The following is a 22,801-nucleotide window of genomic DNA, read 5'->3' as shown; positions in this document are numbered from 1 at the left end:
TAGCTCTGCTAAAGTGGACTGGTGGTCCATGATCAGGGCACTGCTCCCACTTGCTGTTCTGCTGGTACAAGTGACCCCCGTTAGAGGAGGAGCACAGTAGAGGTGTAGCGGAGCCGTTTAAATAGGCTCAGCGTGGGCAGCGTGGAGCGATGTGACAGAATTAGCTAAGCACAAGTGAGCATGGCTGGTAGAGGAGCACTGCTGGCGCTCTGAAGGATGCAGAACTGCTGCTCAACACCAGCCAGAACAGAGACCCAGTGCCCCCCCCCCTTTAGGGTTGTCCCTCATCACTGTATCCTTATATTATAGGTGAAAAGTTAAAAAAAAGTTCCCATTTTACTTCCGTATTGTGGCATATTTATGAGCAAAACAGAATCTAAATGCTGATTTCATCAATCTGGAATTGACTGGACTATGCAAAGAGTCTTTTTCAGGGCATTAGAAGGGTGGTGTTGGGAAAATAAATTGTGATAATTAATTATGAGTGCAAAATAAAACATTTAAATGTACAGATGAATCTATTTCTAATACATTTATTATTATGCAAATTATTATATTAAAAAAAATAGGGCAATATTGATTTCAGTAAATGTGAATTTCGAAATTGATCTTATTAAATTTACCCCAAAATTGAGAGTTTTGGATAATTAACAGTTAGGGACAAAATAATTAAACCAGGATGGAAGGGTACAGGTCTGGGTTTTATGTCCCAGTCAGGATGGCCAAACAAGAGACCCAACTCGTAAGTGTCATGAACATTCTGAAATTAAAAACCCTGCAAATAAGTATTTTCCAAAGTCACTTTCTCTCTGCATCATCAGCAGTGAGGACCGCGCGAGAGGCGAGCAGCTGAAAGATAATATGTTTCACGTGCAGACAACAGAATCAAAGCTCATCCTCAGTTAGTGAGTGTTTGCGGCTTTGTATGCGTGTGGTCAAGGAAAGTGAGAGCAAACAAAACAACGTGCCGTGTGAGAGTCAGCACTTTGTGTGTCTCTGCGTGTGTTTGGATATCAGGGTTGAGTGGTGATGCTTGGGGACGTCCAAAGCACCAGCGAGGGCCTGCTTTGATTTTGTCATTATTACAGGGCCCTAGTTATTTGAGCAGGGCTGGGGGTAGATTCCATGGCCAGCCCACTAACTGTGTCTGCATGTCCTTAATTCCTGTTGATGTGCAGGCCTTGGGCACTGAGCGTGATGGAGAGGACGCGTCACCAGTGGAAATTATTGTTTGGCCTCTGAATATCACGTCGAAACCACGGTAGTTGATGGCCGCCTGTGTGGCCCCGTCCTAAAAGGCCAAGAGACCCAGGGTTGGTGTATCACTGCACAACGTACCACACTGTCTTAATCTGTCACCTGTCTATTCAAAAAATTATGTCATAACTTCTCAGTTTCCTTACTTTTAGCAATCACTTTTGCTAATTTCTGTAACTAAATTCAATGGGGTTGAAAAGATATACATAACTTTAGTTTTATGCTTTGATATTAAATTAATTTTAGTTCATTAATTTATTATTATTATTTGCAATGGGACTTGCTGCAGCGATTGTATTATACAAGGATTGTTTGTTTCGATATGAGGAAGATTTTTTGTTCCTGTTTGAAAAGTATGTTTTGGTCAAAGATTTTTGCACATATTCAGTGTTTGTCAGCAGGGAAGTTAGGGAACAAGAAGTGAAAACTTGAAAAATGACTGATTTACTGACCTTTTCTGTACTGGCTTGTTAAAGTATTTATGTCATATGATAGACACTACTGTTCGATACGATTTTTTGTTTTTGAAAGAGGTCTTATGCTCACCAAAGCTGCATTTATTTTTTAACAAAATACAGTAAGAACAGTAATATTGTTTAATATTATTAAAATAACAGTTTTTCAAATGAAATGTATTCATGTGATGGCAAAGCTGAATTTTCAGCATCATTTCTCCAGTCTTCAGTGTCACATGATCCTTCAGAATCATTCTAATAGGCTAATTTGGTGCTCAAGATACATTTCTTATTATTATCAATTTTCAAAAAAGTTCTGCTTAATATTTTCGCGTAAAACGGATACGTTTTTTCAGGATTCTTAGATAAATATAGAATTTAAACATTCATTTGAAATGTAAGTTTGATTTTAAACAATTTAACCGTACTGTAAATAACATAATGCATCTTACCAGAGTGTAGTAAAAGTGTGAGAATCACTTTTAAAATGTTAAATGATTTAAATTTTGCAAATTGTTTTTAGAGTGTATTTTTAAGTTAAAAATAGTTCAATTTATAAAAATACGTCTCAAGACCCCTCTTTTCTGTCTTAATCCGTTGCACTCCGTCAAGCTGTAGGCATCTTATTTAAATACCCTCTAAGAAAGGTCAGGTGAACCTGCAATCAATATAATTATACAGGACTAGTCGTACAGGCAACCCACTGTCTAGTCAATTTTGAAAGTTAGTTTTGGACATCCCTACCACTTTTCTGCTGTTACACTAAACATGTTTATGATTAGAGAGGCGAGAGACAGAGAGAGAGAGAGACAGGGCAGGGGAGAGAGAGATAGAGTGAAGGGAAAGAAAAAAAAAAACAATCTCATCAGGCGAGAGGCCGTTTGCTTAGCAAGAGCTGACAGTCTTTGTGTATGTAAATGAAGAATTTAGACTAATGGAGTTGAACCATTTCTAATTTTGTGATGGCAAGAGGATTTTGATTGAAAGTAATTAAGCAAGCTAGCTGTAAAATTAATTAAAGCAAAAGGAGGGGGGATTTTTATTGGATTGGATAGCGATATAGCTGCTGTCAGGCAGGGGGACAAATGGGGGTGACCTGGATTCTCTGCCCTCCCTCCTCCCACTTGAGACTTTTATGTCACTTTAATCTCCTTAGAGCGGCTGGTGTGCATTTGTTCGAAATAATCAAGGAAATATGGTCAGAAATTGTCAGCTTTCAGATCTAATTTACCTGACAGCCTCGCGAGCGCGTACGCGCAAATCTGACCGTGTTGGTGCGTATGTCTGCGCGTGAGGTTTTTTTCTTCTTCCCGTCTCCCCCTCGTCCCTCTCTTCAGCTTTGTGGAAAATGCTTTTGACAGTTTTGAGACATCTTGACTCCTTGTTGGAAAAAAAGTGACAAGGAACTTGGTCAGGTTGAGATGAACCCTTCAATGAGCCAACGCATCAGGGCTGAGACTAACTTAGTGTGTATTAGTACGTGAAGTGTGCACTTTTACAATATTAACATTGCTTCTGTTCGTTTCAGCCCACCTTCTATGATTGTTCAGAATGTCTGATGCAGCAACGTATTAAGTAACATTTTTACCAAATATGTAACCATGAAATATTGGAAAGGTAAAATGTGGTGAATTACTGAATTGTTAGACCAAATTATAGAAACCATGTTAGACATAGTTCATTTCACATATTAAGTGTTCTAAACTATATTAAATATATATATATATATATATATATATATAGCCTATATATATATATAAATGTATTGTAATAAGGTAAGACCAATTCTCTCAAGCAGGGTGGCATCTGCAGTTCTCGTCTCATCTGAATCCGAGAAAGACCCGTCATGTGGAGTAACAGTCCTGAGTAGGATCCAGGAAAAGGGGGGTGGAGGTGAAAAGCAAGCGTAGGGTCCCAGTGAGGCTGGGGTACGGGCCGGTGCCTCTAACGGGATTAAACCCCTCTGAAAACACTCCCTCATCCTTGTCCCCCAAGAGCCCCCTTCCGGCCCTGTTTATCAATTAATATAATAAAAGGTGGAACAAAGAACTTCCCTCCTCTCCATAATTAAACTTGTCCATCTCTGGAGGACCGTCACTGCGAAGACCCTCCATAAAAAGTGTGATTTCACCCATCAAATCCCAGCGTGAGTTGCAGAGATGGGAGCTGACGTGTGGCCTACACTTGTAATGAAAGAGCGCTCCCTGTGTATGCCATTACCGTTGAGTGGAGGGGTGATATTAACCCCAGCGGTTGCCCACCAAACCCCTCCATTATGACATCATGTTTTCACCGGTACCTTCCGTCACGAGCTCTCAGCTCCTTATCTCTCCTGTCACCATATGTGTGAGGCTGTTAACAAACCTGTACTCAGAATGGAGAATATCAGGCGCTTTGGATAAGAGAGAGAGAGAGAGAGAGAGAGAGCCCGGGTAGACACGCGCTTTCACAGCCAGCAGAGCTTTTGATAGAAATTAGTTTCACACAATATGCAAATTCCTGCAATTGAAAAAGGGGCTCTTTAAGTGACAGGTTGATATGTGATTAAACGACAATTAGAGCGCTGGAAATAAGCGACGTCGGCAGGTCAAGTGCTGAGCTGCTGAGCTGAAAGGTAGCAGACTATTGAGGTAACAGTCATGGGGGAGGCCAGGAATGGGACCCAAAACAAATTAGCTGCTAAAAGAAAAATGTTGGCACAGCTTGTCAATAAATGTGTAAGAGAGGGAAAATGAGATTCAGAGCACAGAAATGTGAGCGAGGCATGATAGGGTGTTCTGGCTGGTTGATAGATTTTGCTAGGTCATTGCTTGGGCTTTCTGTGTGGTTGCTAGGGATGGCTAGGTGGTTGCTAGGCATTCTGTCTGGGATCTACTAGGTTCTACTGCATGGACCCTAGATGGGTGCTAGGGGTGTGTTTTCTGGGTAGTTGCAAGGGTGTTCCTTGTGGTTGCTTATTGTGGCAAGTCCTTCCCCAAATCTCAAGAATAAATCTCTATAAAAGATAGACGGTTTTAGGTATCATTCAAGCACTAAGGGTATGTGGCAAGTTATGCGTTGACGTTTAATACTCAAGCTAGGTTTGTTCAAATATAAATGATAGAAAAGCAATGTTTGTCTTAGTAGGCACCACTAACTAAGAGTAAGGTAAGGATGTAAAAGTGCCTGTAATATCGTTGTGAAGTCATAGCTTAGGTGTTATTTTGTGTGCTCATATATGCACATTTGTTTGTCCTTTTGACTGTATCCATGTAAGTAGACACCAACACAATCCTTCTGCTATTAATAGTGTACTTTTTCTCTCTCCTTGATTTGGGCCTAATTGGCTATGTCCCCCCGTACTAGCCGTTCCTCCCCTTCGGTGGGACTTAAAACTATGTGACGGAAGGATTGCCTTTCTCTCCAAGAAGGACATGAAAGGCCCATGGCCTGTCCTGGCAGCAGATGGCTGTGGCCTCTAATCCCCTTTGATGCTGCGGTGGGCAGTTGCTCCTGAACATCTCCTGCAAAGCCATGAAAACTTGAGCTACTTTTCCTCTAACTGACCCCAATTGTCAAGGAGCCGGCAGCTGTCAGACTTGGTTAGCTGTGCCTTAACTGAGACTGAAGGGCACAGGTTGCTCTCTCTCTCTTTCTCCCTCTCTGGCTTCCTGTTTTCTGTCTGTCATTTTCTGTGAATTCCAAGGGTACAGTATGACTACGGATGCACATGGGCCGCACATTCACAGATCTTTTGCAGGTAGAAAGATCCCAGATGGTTCGTGTTCCACTAAGAGGCTTAAATTTCATCACGGCTCACCTTAATTATCAGAATTACAAGCAGCGCAGTTTGCATTTTCCCCCAAAATGTTGAAGCCTTTATTTTATTTTATTGAGGTATTTTGAAAAATAAATTGCATTGTCCTAAGAAGACATAGAAAAAAGTGCTATTTGGGTAGTATGCATTTTATATTCAGCTTTATTATCTAAGGGAGTATTTAAGTTCGCAGAGCTGTCCATTTGACAGAGATACAGTATGTCTTTTCTCTCAACCATTTCCTCATTCGCAGGGAACAGCCGTAAATGAGCACATACACTTCAAGGCTTGACCATCAACACCACATTAGTTTATAGTGGTGTTTGAAGAAATTATGGGTTTCCATCCACTCGGATAGATTGAAAGTGAGGCAAAAGGAGAGCCCCCCCCCCCCCCCCCCCCCCTGCTCAACAGTTGTAGCACTAAAGAATAGACTTGTACTAAACAGCTTTGATTAAATTAAAATCACTCACCCAAATGTTTGAGTGTGTTCGCACTATTATCACCTCGGGTTCTTATTAATTCTGCACTGTAAATAGATTCAGGACTGAACTTTAGAAAAACCCTTGTCTTTTCGTCTCCCTTCCAGTCAGCTCTCTGATATTAATTAGAGGAGGGAAAAGATACACTAAAAGCTCAGTTGTTATATTTGGTTGAATTCTGGCAGCTTTTTCAAATTGTGCATGTTAACATGCCACCGGCAGCTCGCCATCTGGGTGCTTTTACGAAAAATGTTTCCATGATGGGATTGTTTCAGGAACACTTGCCATAATCATTGCTCATATTAGCTTTCGCTGATGTTTACAGCAGATCTTGCGCATGGTGCGAATTTGCTAGCACCTGATCTTGAATAGATAGGCTTGATGCTGAGTCGTGTGCAGGACTATTTCAAGACTGAAATGCGATTGTTTTAATACCTTAATCCACCTGTCCTTGGCATTCAGGATTTTGTAAGAACTCTCCTGGTAATTTCAGTGGCCTCCATTTAAACTGGGCCATTTCATTCTGACCTCTTCGGCTGATCCCTTCTTTCTCCTCCAGCCTCTTTACGTCACAGTTTTAATGTGTCAAAATGACAATTTATCACCCGACTGACCTATTTAAACAGTGTCGCTGCAAGTTGACCAATCACAATCAGCCGGATTCATAACCCCAAAACAAATATTTCCTCTTAATTAAGAGTGTCCCTCTTGTGTCTTCCCACACACAAAATCATTATACAGCAGTGATTTGACTACTTGGCAGGAAATATATCACTCTTGACTGCATGTTAATCTGTTAGGGCCTGGTTGTCAAACGAGAATGGGGGGCACCAGCAGTGACGCTTTCTCCGTGCATTGATAGCCCCCTAAGGGACAGTTAACCCTCAAATTTCCCCTGTCTGGCCTGGCTCTCCGGGTGGGCATTGGCACTGAGTGTGGTTGGGGTGGGGTGGGTGGGGTGGGGGGGGTGATTGTAATGCTTGTTGATAGTCTCAGAGATTTTTTTTTATTTGTGACGGATCCTCATTAAGTGCAAATCTCAATAGCGAGCTGGCACTTTAGGATCTAAAGGAAGTTCAAGCAGGAAAGAGTGCATTAGATACACATCCCTTCTGTCCTGTATCTGTTTTCCTGATCTAATGTACTTTGCGAGGAATTGAAAATAGGAGTCAATAATTATGCATTTTAATTATTAAACTGGGTCCTTCTTTAATTGTGCTTTTTAAAGCCTCTGTGCATGGACATGATGCTTTATCGCTCTGTTTGTCTGGGCAAGCTTTAACCAGACCTCTACGCTTCCATAAGTCCGTCTCTACTTCACTGGGCTGTAATGCCATGTTTCTTTCTTTCTTTCTTTCTTTCTTTCTTTCTTTCTTTCTTTCTTTCTTTCTTTCTTTCTTTCTTTCTTTCTTTCTTTCTATTTATTTACTTACTTCTCACTCTGTAGATTTGTGAACCAAATCAGGGAATATTGTGATTTTCATGCCTGTAACTTTTATTAAATTTCTTTAATAAAAAAGTATTAAATATTAAATGTTCAATTGTCTAGAAAATACTTTTATAAATACAATCTCTGTCAAATATTTGTATTCTTTTACATTTTTAAATAAATGTATTTTATTAATATTTTTTAATATAATAATATATTTTTACATTTAATATTTTTAATATTTAATTATTTTATATTTTAGAGGTGTATATTTATATATATATATATATATATATATATATATATATATATATATATATATAAATATACATTATGTTTAGCTCTACAATGTTCCATTGGCTAGAAATTGTTTTTTGTTAGTGCAATCTTTATATTATTATTATTATTACATTATATTATTATTATTCTTTTGTGTGTGTGTGTGTGTGTGTGTGTGTGTGTGTGTGTGTGTGTGTGTGTGTGTGTGTGTTTTACATTTACTTATGTATTTATAATTTTATAAATAATATAGTTTTTTTTTTACTTTATTATTTAATTCAGTAATCACAAACTGGGGAAGTTATGTAAATTCATTGGACTGAATGTGTGGAATGTACATTCCTGTGACTGGTTTGTGTGCTTATTTGTGTAAGTGCGTCACATTTAGGCAACAGATCATTTTAATTAGAAGATGCATTGATTGACATGATGGCTCTGGGCGCAGAGACAGGGATATCCAACAAATACTGTGGTCACACTGACCTTGTTAAAGACAGACATAAAGCCTTATTTCAAACGAAAAATGGGAGCATTTCAAGCAGCTAAACAACCATTATCATTGTCCTAAATTTTCCCAAAATACAGCATTTTCAAATCAATCTTAATATTATTATACAATTAAAAATGAATAAACATAATGTATTGGTTAATACTGAAATATAATAGAACATTGTGTTACCAACAATGATCAATCCACACATTAAAATGAAAAACTGAATGTGAATGCGTGGCCAGATATCTCTCTGTATTGATATATGCTGTTGTGAGCATCAAGTCAAGCAGAAATGGCTTTTCAGTAGGAAGTTGTAGTTTATGATCAGCCCAGTGTAAACAAATTGCTGCTGGTGGCTGGACTCAGACATCGCCTATTATTCAGTGTGGGAATGTTTGGTTTGAAACACAACCATGTTATTGTTGCCACAGTGATAAGAGAGAAGAGGCGAGCCGCTGGGGTGGCAAATATTGAAATCGCTTTCAAAACTGCTGTGCTTACCTCTAACCCACAGCTGACAGGGAAGAGCAAACCTATCAGTACCTGTCATTTCCTTAACATCAAGTGGTTTTAACACAGTGTTTACAGCTTATTAATGTAACATTTGAAAACTGGATCAATGAAGCCTCTGTGCCGTGGTGTTCATTTGTCAAGAACTAGAGCTGTCAAGTGACTTATACACCTACGATTGTACAGTACACTGAACTGCACTTTTGTGCTCAGATCCACCACTGTTGTGTGGGAGCTAAAGAGAATGGTGTAATTACTGTCTCTGAATTCATATAGTGATACATAAAATAGTATTTATCCAGTCTTCTAGGCTTGAGAAATGTGTTTGGCCAATAGACAGTGGGAGTCGTGACTTTAGCACCTTCTTTGTCTTATGTTTCACTAATTGTAATATAATATGTTGGACACTTACTATAACATGCACCATGAAAATACCAGGATTTTGGAGTGCTTTGTGAACACCACAGTATATAAATATGCAAATTATTCAGTACCTTGATATATAAGAACAATGTTATTTCCATCACTTTAACATGGTAACGTAACACTGCTTTTTTTGTAAGGCTAGTAAGCTGATTTGGTAAGAAAGCATTCAGCGTAACAGAAGCGCTAACGTAAATGTCCTTCGCTTTTCCCCCCCAGCCTCCCCCCTCCGCCCATCCTCTCCTCAAACACACCCACGCGCAAATAAACATAAAAAGCTAATTTGTTAGCTACCTCATTTCAGAGGCCCGGGCGCGGGATATTGTGTACGAAAAGTAATGCTTTGTCAAATGTTGACACGTGTCGCAAACATGGAGCCCTTAGCAGAGCATTTATAAAGAGCGCAGGCGGCCAGGACTGTCAGCACATGAGGAGGAGAAGAGAAGCTTTGAAATGAGATTAGCCTGCTGTTCAGCTCCTGCACTCATGAACCTAATGGTAGATGTATGTCTCCACAACATGGACTCGAAACCGGCTGAAGTACAGACAGCTCATACTACAGCAAAATGTGCTTTGGTTTCTATTTCTTCAAACCTTTCTTCAGTTTTTGTGTTTTGATGTATTTCTTATTGAAATATGAAGTTTAGGAAGGACATATTCAAGGGCCTTTCCTTCTGCTGTTATGTCTCTTTCATGTAGCATTATTTGCTTCTTGCTATTGTTAGTCAGAAGCACAAGGTTTTAGAGGGCGGGGCATTCTCATTCTAGAGAGATTTGATTGGACAATAATTTGTTGGTTAACTTTAAGAGAGAGACTATAAACAATACATTCATTTACACTACCATTTAAAAGTTTGGTATCTTAAATTTTTTTTTATTATATATATATATATATATATATATATATATATATATATATATATATATATATATATATATATATATATTAAATGTTAATATTAAAATAAAAATTAACTGTATTTCTGATCAAATAACTGCAGCTTTGGTAAACATAAAAAAAAAAAAAAAAATCTTTCCAAACCCAACATTTTGAATGGTAGTGTCTAAATGTAGTTACATTTATATATTTAGTAAATATTAATACAAATTAAGTGATTTATTCAACTGTTAGGAGTACACTAGCATATAGATGTTAGCCTAAAGCTTCTTTAAAATTGGCCTAAAATGTTTGAACAGCATCAACGGAAATAAAACAAAGGAAATTAAGTTGCCACAGAATTCTTGTTAAAAATAATAGCACGCAGTATGTAACATAGTTGTGTTTGTGACAAAACCAGCATAATGAAACAGATTAGAATGTCAGCGTTAGACCCGGGACTGTTTGTAGAGTGGCTGATGGATAGTGTTGGTCCGGTGCCACACACCTGCCTTTGCCTCCTTACACACACACACACACACACACACACACACACACACACGTGCAAACACACCGGCGTTTGCCTCCCCGGTGACACCCGTCTGCCACGTGTATGTGTGTACCGCTGAGGTGTGGACTCCTGTCAGGACCTCTTATTATTTCCCAACAATCTCTCTCACCTTGGACATGCCCCCATCTATCCATCCATCCATCCATCCATCCCTCCCTCGCTTTTTCCCTCGAGGGTGGGGTGTCAATGGCAGACCGTCCTGGGCAAAAATAAATAATGAACATAAAATTGGGAAACAAAGCGCCGGCGCCCCTTAATACGCAAACACCTCCAATATGCTGATGTTTTTCTTTTGCACATTGTGTTTTCTAAATTGCCTTTGACTGCGTGCATTGGTAATGAAACTTTATGTCCTTGCAGAAAGGACAGCTAGTCCGATTCGGTTAGGCCTGGGACCATCTTCTCATGCTGGCTTTTGCACGACGTTTTTTTTTAATACCCTGGCTTATGAATAAATGAAGCCCGGGTGCAGGGTTTTTTTTTCCATATTTGTGTAAATTGCTTTAAAAGCATTTTATCATGTCATAAAAAAGTGCAATTGATCTGGAGTGCTCGGCCCACTGGACAGCTGTGTATTTTGTTAATGGCCACTTTGCTCCAAGCGGCTTATTAAAAAATTTATATATAAATGCTAAAATTGCATAAATTATTTAAACACAAAGTAAGCATTTTTTGTTTTGGTCTGGGGGGCATTGAAGAGTAGATTGAGTTTACTATAGCATCCCTTGATATTGAGTCATATCATATGCCTGCATGGATGCATATATATCACAGACGCACACGCGCAAGCACACGCTCACATGCAGAGGCGCAAAAAAAGTATATATTTTTTGATGACTTAGTTTCAGCAACCATGGAATGTCACCCATATCCTGGTTGATTGTACTTTCGAATTTTATGATGTTTTTCATTGATTTGTTTCCCCGGCGCAGCTGCCGACCTCTATTGAGGGACGAACGTAATCAGCACTGACGCAAATTAGATGGTTATTCGTTTCGAAAATTGACAGAAAAACAATAAAAAAGATGAAATGCTCCCAAATCAATAGATATAATGAAATTCAAATAATCCGAGAGATGAGGTCTCCATGGCAACTGATAATGTGGAAAAGAAAACAATTTAATAAAGGACAGGCACGCTTTGAAAACAGATTGGGGGGGGGGGGGGTGGCTATATAGCAGCGAGAGGGGAGCAGATGAGAGGAGGGCAGGAGGAGGGGGGCAGGAGAGAGAGACAGAGAGAGAGGAAAAAAAGACAGAGAGCGGATGTTTGTGGCGGCTGAACAGGCAGGTCCGTCGCTTGTTTCCCCCCGTGTGAAGGATCTGTGTCCATCCCAAGGACGGCAGAATAATTAGAAAAGCTTTCATGCCAGAAAGTGCAGATTCAGGTTTTAATACACAAAATTATTTCAGGGGCAGTGAATCGGAAAGCCATTTGTTGGTGACCTTCCTGAGGGGCCCCCTGGTACAGGGCAAGATGGAGGCAGTGTGGCAGGGCAAGCTGAGTTATGGCATATTTGTGTTTTTATAGTGGCTGAGGGAATGGAGATGGGGAGGGGTGAGGGGGGGCGTGCCGTGGGGCTGCGACGGGGGCAGTGTGTGTGTGTGTGTGTTGCTTTAGGGTTGGGGTTGCTGATGCTAGACAGAGAGAAAAGGAGAGACTTGCAGATCTGGCTGTATTTACAGATCAGTTGTCAGAAAAGCCATTTAGAGGGAACACGTACGTCCCAGCGCAATGACAGCAGAAGTGCCTGTTAAAAAGAAAAAGACAAGAAAAACAGACACTGTTGGAGAGAGCAAGCGACATGATCTGAGGTCGTCGACTTAGTAACTTGCTTTTGTAAAAAATGCAGTCGGAAGCTCTAGTTTTGGAAAGCCTTTCAAGGCTGTGCATTATAGTCATTTTACCACAAAAGTGCCTAAGATTTTAGCAATTCTCTTGGGCTGTCACGATTCCTCGATTAAATTTGAGTACTCGATTCTTTTTGCAATTTACCCGTGTCGAGTAACCGGCAAAATACTGGAAGTGGCCCATTTCACGGACGAGAATTCATGAGCCGAATTATTAAACCGTTTTCTAAGTCTTCATGATATATTAAAACCATTTAAAAACCATACTATAGCATAGTGCTATTGTGAATTCATAAAGGCTGCGATTCAATTAAAAAAGTATATGCCTGCGGGTTTAATATTTATTTGCATGCGTCTAGGTTACGTGCATCTCTTGAGCCCTCTGCAGGCATTTGTTATAATACATAATGTACAAAATTCTGTATATTATATTATGAATTATTACAGTGTTGTTGAATAAAACCAAATGATTACTTGTTTTTGATACTTAACCAAATATTATTGCCTCATTGTTATTGTATATGTATTTCAAGTCATTTAAAAAAATCAGATTAATCGTCAAATAATCGACTGATTATTCGATTACAAAAATAATCGTTAGTGACAGCCCTACAATTCTCCCACCAAGTAAGCTAATATAGTACATTATCCTAGCAGTTGCAACTTCTAACGTTATTCTTCTGCACATCTAACGTCATAAGTTAGCATGTTTTCTGTCACCATATTTAATTAGGCTACTAACCAAAACAGTCTTTAATCTATATCATGCTAGTGTTGCGAAAAGTGACAGAAACTTGTTAAACCTGTCTTTAACAGGTCTGTGTTTTGTTTGAAGTATTTATTTCACTGTTTGTTTAATTTCGCTCAAACACTGTCAATTTGCTTTCGTGCTAACGCTATTAGTCCAGGATAACATGTCCGGCTACATGAGCGTTTCTTATCCTGCTCACAGCTGTAAGCAAATTAAGTCAAATTAAGACTTTATATCCTGACTGTTATGCTAGATAGAGAAGCAGTTTGTACACAAACTGGAGCATTATTTAGTACCGTGCGAAACATTGCCAAAATAGTCATTTGGCTATTGGTTAACATAATCCAATGTCAGTGGAAAAAGAAAGTCATTTCATAGTAAGTAATTATGTTTTGATTAAATATTACAAAGATGCATTTTTTATAATAATATGCAAAGTAATATGCAAAAGTAAATTTTGATTTCGTGTCAACTTTATAACACTGGACAAGTTTCCATATTCAGCAGGTCAATGCTTCCGTGTTGATCAATCAATCTATGCATGAATGAATTGAGAGGCAACACACGGCACCTCTTTCATTTGCATGGAGGAGGGTACGAGTATCCTTAACACACACACACACACACTGCTCATCCTCCCATTTGAGTCCAGTAGCAGGTCCCTGCTCTCATTCCACATTATTTCCCCTGTTCCATCGACACACCTCGTATTTAAAGAATGATTGTTTTTTAGCTCACCCTTGAAACCTTCCACTTACCATAATGTGCAGTTTGAGGCTGTCCGGCCCATGATATTAATTTGATGCTTAGTCTCAAATTCTTCTGTCTGAGTGACTCTTCTTCAGGAGAGAGAGAGGGCTGCCATTATACGTGACAGAGGGTCCGAGCGGGCAACAGCCCCAGCATTAATACTGCAATGTGAAAAGTGCCCCACAAGTAGGAGCAAAACTTGAAATTCCACACTGAAGAATAGCTCAAAGCCTACAAATCTGGCAGACTTGTGTCAATTACTCTGCGAGAGTTTTAAAACTTTTTTCCCTTCCTCTTGTCTTTCTTTATATATATATATATATATATATATATATATATTTATTTATTTATATATATTTATATTTATTATTTTTATTAAATCAATTTGAAAGTGACAGCAAATAAAATTGCAATAAAAGTCAATGCAAAGAACTGCAAAAAATTATTGTTTTCTAACAGGTTTCCACTCCATTTATTAGCTTAACGCATAGCCTCGCTACGAACTCGCGCTTTTGGTTGAGCTAATCAGGCTAGTTTGGAGTTTGGAGTCTCAAAAAGTAATGATTTGATTAAAAAAGTGAGACTTCAGCTTTAAAGGTACGAGAGTGGTATCTGGTTTCAGTGGACTGAGAGGAGTATGTGGGACATTATTACTGTCAGCTGCAGGCACTCACTCTATTGCTCTCGCTCTCTCTCTATGGGTCTCACTTTAACGGCCTGAGCGCGCTGTGACTTCCAGTGACTGACCAGTCTAACTTCGTCCGCTCCGTCTCACTCAGCCTCATACCGCGGGAGATCGGCTTAAGTGGCCCTTTTTTTCTCGCTCTCTATCTTTCTTTCTTTCTTTCTATCTCACTCTCCTGGGCCTGTTTTTCCACAGTGGCTGTGGGGAGCAGAGGGTGTTGAAGGACCCCTACTGGTAAAGTGGGTAAACACGCACAGCCCTGACATCTGTGCTGCGAGAGAGAGAGAGCAAGTGAGAGAGAGGGAGAGGGAGAGGAGAAGGGTAGAGTGAGAGAGGGCGAGTGCAGCCCAGCCGTAAAGGCGCACAGGGAGAGAAGAGAAAAATGCCTTGCTTTGTGGAGAGAATTTCTCCAAAGCAGCAGGGAGAGGTGAGACAGAGAGAGGAGGGCTGTCTCCTGCCAGGTAAGACCTGCGCCAGGCGCCACACACACACACACACACTCAAAAACACACACACATACACAGCGAAAGAGAGAGAGTGAGAGAGAGAGAGTGAGAGATGCTGGTGGCTTGAGCATGCTGTGGATGGGGTGGGTGTGAGGGTGTAGAATGACAAAGGCACTCATTACTTTCACTGTGTGTTTTGGTAAAGTAATACCTCACTATGATGTGATGACTGAATGGAAATATGAAGTTGAGGAGTGATTTTATTTTTAGGTGCACAAGTGACATTGTATGTGCTTAATTAGTTTAGCAAAAAAAAAAAAAAGATTTTATATATATTATTATAAATATATTATATATATATATATATATATATATATATATATATATTAAATGATTTAATTTATTTAGATTGTTTACTTAAAATTAAACAATTTTAAAGAAAAAAATAAACTTCATAAACTCTTAAAAAACTTTTTTTTTCCGCTTTTTATTTTTTTAAATTTCATGTATAACTGACAAAAAAATCCAGCTTTTAGAACTTCACAGAGCTATTTTTAATTTTTTTTAATTTTTTTTGCTTTATTGATTCATCAAAATTTTAAGTGCAATTAAAAACAAGAATAATGTATTTTTTCTGTAGTTTTCCAAGTTTTATAATTTTACAAAACATTGTTTTAAAAGTTTACTGAATTATAATGTATTAATGAACTTATTCCGTTTATGTAGAATTAAATCTTAGAGAATAATGCAATTCTATTCATAAAACAATGTATTAGATTGTTTAAAACATAATGCAGGGTTTAGACTCCGCACGTGCTCTCCACAGGTGTGAAATATCTTGCAAAGTTCTTAAAATAGAATAATTTATTATTCTTTAATGAGTCAGACGTTTAGTCTCCTGTAATTTTTGTTTATATTGGATGTGGATTAGTCACTGTATACTTTTTCTCTCAAATTGCTGTTCTTATTAATTACTAGCAAGGCCTCAGCTAGTGATTGCTCAGAATTTCTCAGTTAGTTGACAAGTGGTATTATTTGCCCAGCTAAGCGAGTGACTGCCGGTATCGAGCGTGCTCTCGTGCGCTTGTTTAGATACAGCTGTTCTTTCAACTGGAGGATTTTCCTCAGAGCTTCTGTTTGGAAGATGCGCTCTTTTCCATCGCTTAATTAGATCTTCCGCTTTTTGTTAAATAAATACAGTGTCTTTAAATCTAAACACACATTTGCATGAAGCTCAGTGTGCTGCCAAGGATGCAATATGCAGTTTCGGGCCCATAGTGTAGGCCTGAAAAGTGAGGCGGAATGAAGCACGAGAGAGAGAGAGAGAGAGAGAGAGAGAGAGAGGAAGGAAGTTTGTCTCTTTTCCAACCTCTTGTTGATTTGTTTCTATTGCTGATGGAATTGAGCCCTCAGTGAAAGGTGAGGTCACAATTGAATTTGGCTTGCGTTTCCGTGGTGATCTGGCAATGGTTCCGATGTCCCAGTGGATTGGTTTGTTTGTTTGTGCGATAGCGAGTCTGTGTGTGTGTGTGTGTGTGTGTGTGTGTTTCCGTGCATAAACATGGGCACGGGAGATTTTACAGAGTAGATATTTCCCCTCTGTTTTCACTCTTGAGCTGGGGAAGATTGATGACTGAATTGTTGAGTACATGTTAACAGTAACTGCTGATTTATTGAGATACTTAGAGTAAGTGAGGGTGCACCAACTAAGAGGGGAAGAAAAAGATATAGGCCTTTTAAGTTAATGTAGAAATAGAGCCTTTTTAAGTAATAATTGTGATTACTGGGCGGGGGGTAGGGAGGGATGTGCGGGCGTTCAGCCAGAGGTGTATTTGAGCACGCTGTGAAGGAAACACAGAGAGTCTGAGGAAAGGAATAGCTTGGAATTTCATCAAATTTATAAAGACTTTAATTGGAAGTTCTTGGCTCTTTTTCAAGGCTTGACATGGTACAAGTCTTTAGCGTTATCATAACCCTGAAACAAGTGTAACTTCATGCAGGTATTCAAATGAAATTCCCACTTATACAGTATGTTATTTTAAAGGAATCAGCAACTTTATTCATTTACATTTCTGTCTTGGGAAATATTCAGCAAGAACATATTCATTCTCCCCTGAATGTGATATTCTGCCATCCCTCCATCTCAGCACATGGGCAAAACTTTTGCCTTTAGGAAAAAAAAAAATGGGGGTCTTGTGTTTTTTTTTTTAAAACTATGTTTAGTAGGCTGAGTGAAATGTTTCCCCAGTTTGCACAGGGATGACTTTATTTCCTAGCAGGGATTTAAACCTACTCAATCCCCCCATAAATACAACCTTCCCCAGCAGCATGCCGGCCGTAACTCATTCTCTTACTCTCTCGCTAACTAAACTCATATTGCAGAGAGAGCTTTGTTTGTCTTTGTTTCAGCTCGATCAGATCTGTCACGTCGACAGCTGCCTCTTTAAGATCTCTCTCTCACCATCTTGAAAAAGAGAAACCCTCATCAGAGTCATTTTTTTCAGCCATAGACTTCTGACAATCGGAAAATAGATGGAATTATGAGATTTTTGGCTGGTGGCACTTGCTGATGGGCAAACGTTTTTTTTTTTAAGCACAAGGAGGCTTCTTTTTTGGCAGGGCCATCATCAATGGGGACACCAAGCACATTATCCCAGGCCCTGCTAAATTGCGACTTTTTCAGCATCAAGATGCTGGAGACAGTGTCAAATCTGAAACCATTCTTCTCAACTATTTTATATATTTATATATTGAAATTATATAAATATGTATTTATTATTAGACATTTAGACATATTTAGCTCTCAACCAGGTGGCTGAGTCCCTCTAGAGGGCCTCAGCAAACTTCCAGGGGACCCCCAATTAGTCTTGAAAGTATTTATATCTATTTTCATTTACATTATCTTAATTAAACTGCTAAAAGTACCAGAGGTACATGTCAGCTTAGATAAAAGGGGCTTTGACAAAGGGGGCCTTTAAGGTCAAAAAGGTTGAGAACCACTGGCCTACTCGCATTTAAAAATGCAGTCCTAGACCTCAACAATTTTTGTGATAACCCAATCAACTTGGCAATATCTGTTGCCATAAACTTTCTAACCACATCAAAGCTCCATAAAGTTATTAAACAGGGTCCGAAGGTTCAAACATCACAGTGACTTTGGAGTAGCATCAAGCAAAACATCTGAAAGCTTGTGAAATTAGTAGTAATTGTATTGCAGAGGGTGTTGTGTAAAGTCGGGCGAGATGAATATGTGACTGCAGAGAGCGACTCGAGCTCAGTTCTGGGGTGGAGGAGACAGAATCTCTCTCAGGGCCCCTGATCGGCTGTGATCCGCCTGCTGCTACCTTCTGTTCTCCACTGTTAGTCCCAGCGGCTGCTCAGAACTGACACGCACAACTCCTCCACGGGCTTGAAGCCCTCTGATGTCCCACCCTCCCCTCCGTTCCACCTTCTTCTGGCGCTTTGCATTTTGTTGTATTTGTGTAAAAGCCCAACGCCGAGCGAGATTACAGTCGTGCGGCGGTACTTCCCTCTCTCTCCTTCTCTGTTCTCGTCGTCCTTCTAGTCCTCCGTTTGATCTCGCTATCATCTCCCCTCTTGTCTCCGTTCTGTTCGACACCTGAGAGCCAATGCTTTAAGAGGACGACGTCTGGAAAAATGTACAGCGGCAGGCCATCGACTCTGATAAAGACGGTAAACAAGATGAAAAACAAAAGCCCACAGCAATGGTTTGAATAAAAGACCTACCTGTTACAACATCCATTAAGCGTTATTCCTCGAAGTGGTAAGACAGCTGAAGCCCTCCACATGCCCAGTGTTAATATTAGTTTGGTTGAAGAGAGTCCATAAGCTGATCAGTGGGGAGAGGCGCTCTGTACGCCTCAGGCAGTGCCAGGCCTTGCGTTTGGCTCCCGCTCAGAGGATTGATGTCTGGGAGTCAGTGGGGGCTCCACTGTACCTTTATTACTCATCAGCTGGGTACCAAACTAATTTGATAAAGCGCCACTTAATACACCAAACACACACACATACTGTGACCGCGCCTGGCATGGCATCAAGTGTATCAGGCCGCCCAGCGAAAGGCTGGGCCGTCATTTCAACATGCCGTAGTATTTTTTGTATTATTTTATTATTAGGAAATGACATGAGCTGGACGCAAACATCGTCCACAAGAACATTACAACCATTAGACCACTATTTTACTGTACATTACCATATATGTATAGATTTAATATATCAATGCATATAAAATATATTAAATAAGTATTAAATAAATTGTAAGTATTAAATAATAAAATAAATAAATGTTTTTGTAATTAAAAACTATTAATTATACTTTATATCAATGCATGCAATTTTACTGTAGAATGCTGTAAACATTATAAATTGTGTTATTATTAAATTAATTAAATGTTTGTTTTATTTTTTTGTAATTAAAAACTATGAATTACCTTATCATTTATATCATAATTACCCTAACTTATGTTTTAGTGAAAATCTATTTTATATTTAACAAGAAATACTATTTATTTACAAAACATATACCATGCTGTTTTATTTATTTGTTTTAATGTTTTATTAATTATTTATATGATTTATAGTTACATAAATGATGTTCCCTGTGTTAATACATAACACTTAATTATATTTTATATTGGTAAATATATTGTGTCATATAATTATATTTTATTGTACAAAATTACGATTTTCATAATCTCATAAAGCCTGAAACCATCATGTTTTTGTGTACATTTCTGCCAACCACACTTTCCATTTTTTTTTGAAAATCTGTATGTATGTGACAAAATGATTGACATGCATAGATGGTAGAAAGATAAACATGGAGACTGTAGCAGAATGAGACAGAGGAAGAGAAAAGGAGAGAGAGGAAGAGGTTGGTTTGGTAATTACTAACTCTGTGCCCAGGCAGTGGAGGACAGTGTGTGAGTGACTGAGTGTGTGTAGGCCCTGGTGCTCTGATAATGAAGGGTTACTGTTGCAGATCTGACAGCGTTAATCTCCACATCGTACTCTCCTGGTATTTACCCTGCTGGGGAGAGAGCGGCAAGCCCACCTGACAACATAGTTTACCCACAGCCAGACACCTCAGGCTCACACACACACACACACACATGCTGCACCGGGATCAGTTTTCAGCATCCATCCTTTTCACAAAGACAAACCACAGCAGAAACCAAAAGAATTACAGGAAACGTGGGAAAAAAAACTTATTCTTCACCTTTTTGTCAGTCTTTCCCTTTCATCTTTTCTTCCTCCCATTTGAAGTTTATGAAGTACTGTTTAAGCATTACAGAGGTGCAGACAGAGGAATATGAATATGCATCGCACCATATGGTTGCACTTGCTGTGGGACTAGGTGTGTCCAGAAGGTAGAACCACGTTAATGCATTATTCTCCTCTCAAATGATCAGTCTCGTAGTGCAGCAGCGCACTGCAGCCATGTGTGCACGGGCTGTCCCGGGCTTTCAGTGATGTGGCCATGCAACTGGCCATCCCGGATGAGCGGAAGAGGTGAAAGACAGTGAGAGAGTGAGCTGTGCTGGGTTTTTTTTTTTTTTTGTGTGTGTGGTTCAAATGCAAAAACCCTGACAGAGTCGTGATTAAAAGTGATATTTCTGACACGTTAGGATGCGCACAGGAAGTAACCTTCTCCAAAGCCTTCATTATTAGATGCATGACAGACCTGAATATTTATAAAATATGTTTTAATAATTGATAACAGCAATCTGCTACAGTAATTCATCAGATTTGCACTTCAACAGAGAATCCGTTTTCATTTTAAAATAATAATAAGTCGAATGCTAATGCAGGTGAAATGCAAAATTGCGACCCGTGTGTGGCTGAAGCTCTGAATGCATTTGTGCCATTTTTAGTGCATTGGAAAAACAATGGCGTGTTAATGATATTGCCCTCGCTGCTCGTTTAAAAACTGTTATCAATGTCTGTGATCATTTGTGCACCGCTCGTTTTGTTGTGCACTGAGCTGTTGTGCTGTTTACTTGTGTAGCTTCCGTTTGAGGGCACATCACATCTAAAAAATCAGGAAACCAGCCTGTTTTAGTGTAGAATATACAAGAAGCTGATGTGGTTTTATCAAAAGCATATTCTTTGTTTGAGTCAGTATGCAATACTTCCTCTTGTGTTCTTTGACCAAAATAGCACACACACACACGCTCACCTTTTGTAAAGCTTCTTTCTACTCATGATGATTCCAAAAAGAGCAACCACAGCCTTTTTTTCTCTCTCACAAAACTATCGCTTTGTTTTTGTACACAGTTATGAAATGTTCTCAATTTGAACTTGAAGTTTGCATGTTCTTGCAAAAACTGCTAAAAGCATTTGCCATCGTTGAGAATGACTCTCATATTTGCAGGTGTATAAAATCATGAAAGAAATATATCCTAAAGAAGAAACCAGTGACAATACAAAAGTTTGGATGTTAAGCATTTAAAGTGTACAGCACATATGGAGTTCCTATAAATGCTGCAGGCTAATGCATCAAATAAATTAATAAATGTAAGATTATTAAATAAAAGAAATGTTTTGTCTACAAAATTAAAGATCAATGCAAACATAGTGTTTTTGACTGGTAGTGTGCATAAATGACACTGTGCATATTGATGAAATGTTTTACAGTAGATTTGAATGTTATGACAGTGTTTTTACCAGCACTTATTGAGCTTTATGGCACTCACAAGATGATTCAGATGTTTCAGTCTTGTCAACTGACCGCACTTCACTGTAACAAAGCCTAGATTAAAAGAGTTCAGGTTGGTTTTAAAGGGGTATTGTTGCAGAAGGGAACTTAAAGAACTAAATGAAGTTCAGGGGACACCTGCAAAATGTAAAAAAAAAAAAAAAGTCAGAGTCTGTGAAGCAGAGCAAATGCTTTAATGGTGGCCAGGGATCGAAGCTGTCAGCGAGGCTTCCTGTCTGGTAATGTAGTATTTTTTTACTTAACATCTTACCCCTTCTTTTCTCATTTCTGAAAGAGAAATGCACCGGGATCTATAGTGTGCATTAAAACGCAAGCAGAATTTCATAAAGTTGCTTTGAAAACATACCAAAAAAAGAAATAAATACGGCAGCTTGGAAATCATGTTGGCAACCTACAAGCAGATATTTATACTATATATATATAAAGTGTTTTATTTGATCTTTTTAGACAACTGGTATCAGTCTCAGACCGGTTTAAGTAGTTTGCCAGGTCTTTTTAGGTAAATGGAAAACTTACTTGATGTTGTTCCACAATTTTAAGCAAGTCAGAGTTCTCATGCAATATGATGAGGAAGAAAGATCTTTTTGAAGATGAAAAGCATGAAATGGTGCAATGTCTTGCAAAAGACATAAAAACACCTAATATTTAGCAAAAACTGAATAGAGATTGTCGAACTGTCTAAAAATGTGTGAGTGATTTAGAGCACAGAAGTACACCTGGTCAGATAAAGGCTTATTTAGAGAAGTTTCTGTCAAACAAATAAATTGTATTAAAAGGGCAGCTATAAAAGAAAAGCCACTGTTGAACAGCAAGAAGAAGCAACTGTCCCAAGAACCTCTCCATGCAGGCTGCAGTTGTGCATAAAGCTGCATTTCAGCCACCCCTAACCAAAGCTCACAAAGATAAATGTTTACAGTGGGTGTAGAAATACATGAAGACTCAATTTGAAATAGTTTTATTCACTGACGAATGCCATACTACATTGGATGGTCTAGATGGATGGATTTC

General features: G+C 38.9%; 1 protein-coding gene across 6 annotated transcripts in view; it reads left to right on the top strand.

Annotated features, from left to right (window-relative positions):
• The window catches only part of casz1 (castor zinc finger 1), a 185,777-nt gene that overhangs the window by 121,501 nt on the left and 41,475 nt on the right, over positions 1-22,801 (top strand). For 2 of the 6 annotated variants that reach the window (XM_084099371.1, XM_084099366.1), the window contains exon 1: positions 14,908-15,069. The exons of the other annotated variants lie outside the window; for them this stretch is intronic. In XM_084099371.1, the coding sequence (XP_083955497.1) occupies positions 14,991-15,069 (79 nt within the window). In that variant the 5' untranslated portion in view covers positions 14,908-14,990. Of the gene's footprint in view, positions 1-14,907; positions 15,070-22,801 lie in introns of those variants that run through there. 6 annotated transcript variants of the gene reach the window in all.

This window comes from Abramis brama (genome assembly GCF_963993115.1).
Source record: "Abramis brama genome assembly, chromosome: 22".
Lineage (NCBI taxonomy): Eukaryota > Metazoa > Chordata > Actinopteri > Cypriniformes > Leuciscidae > Abramis > Abramis brama.
This window is presented reverse-complemented; position numbering and strand designations above follow the sequence as displayed.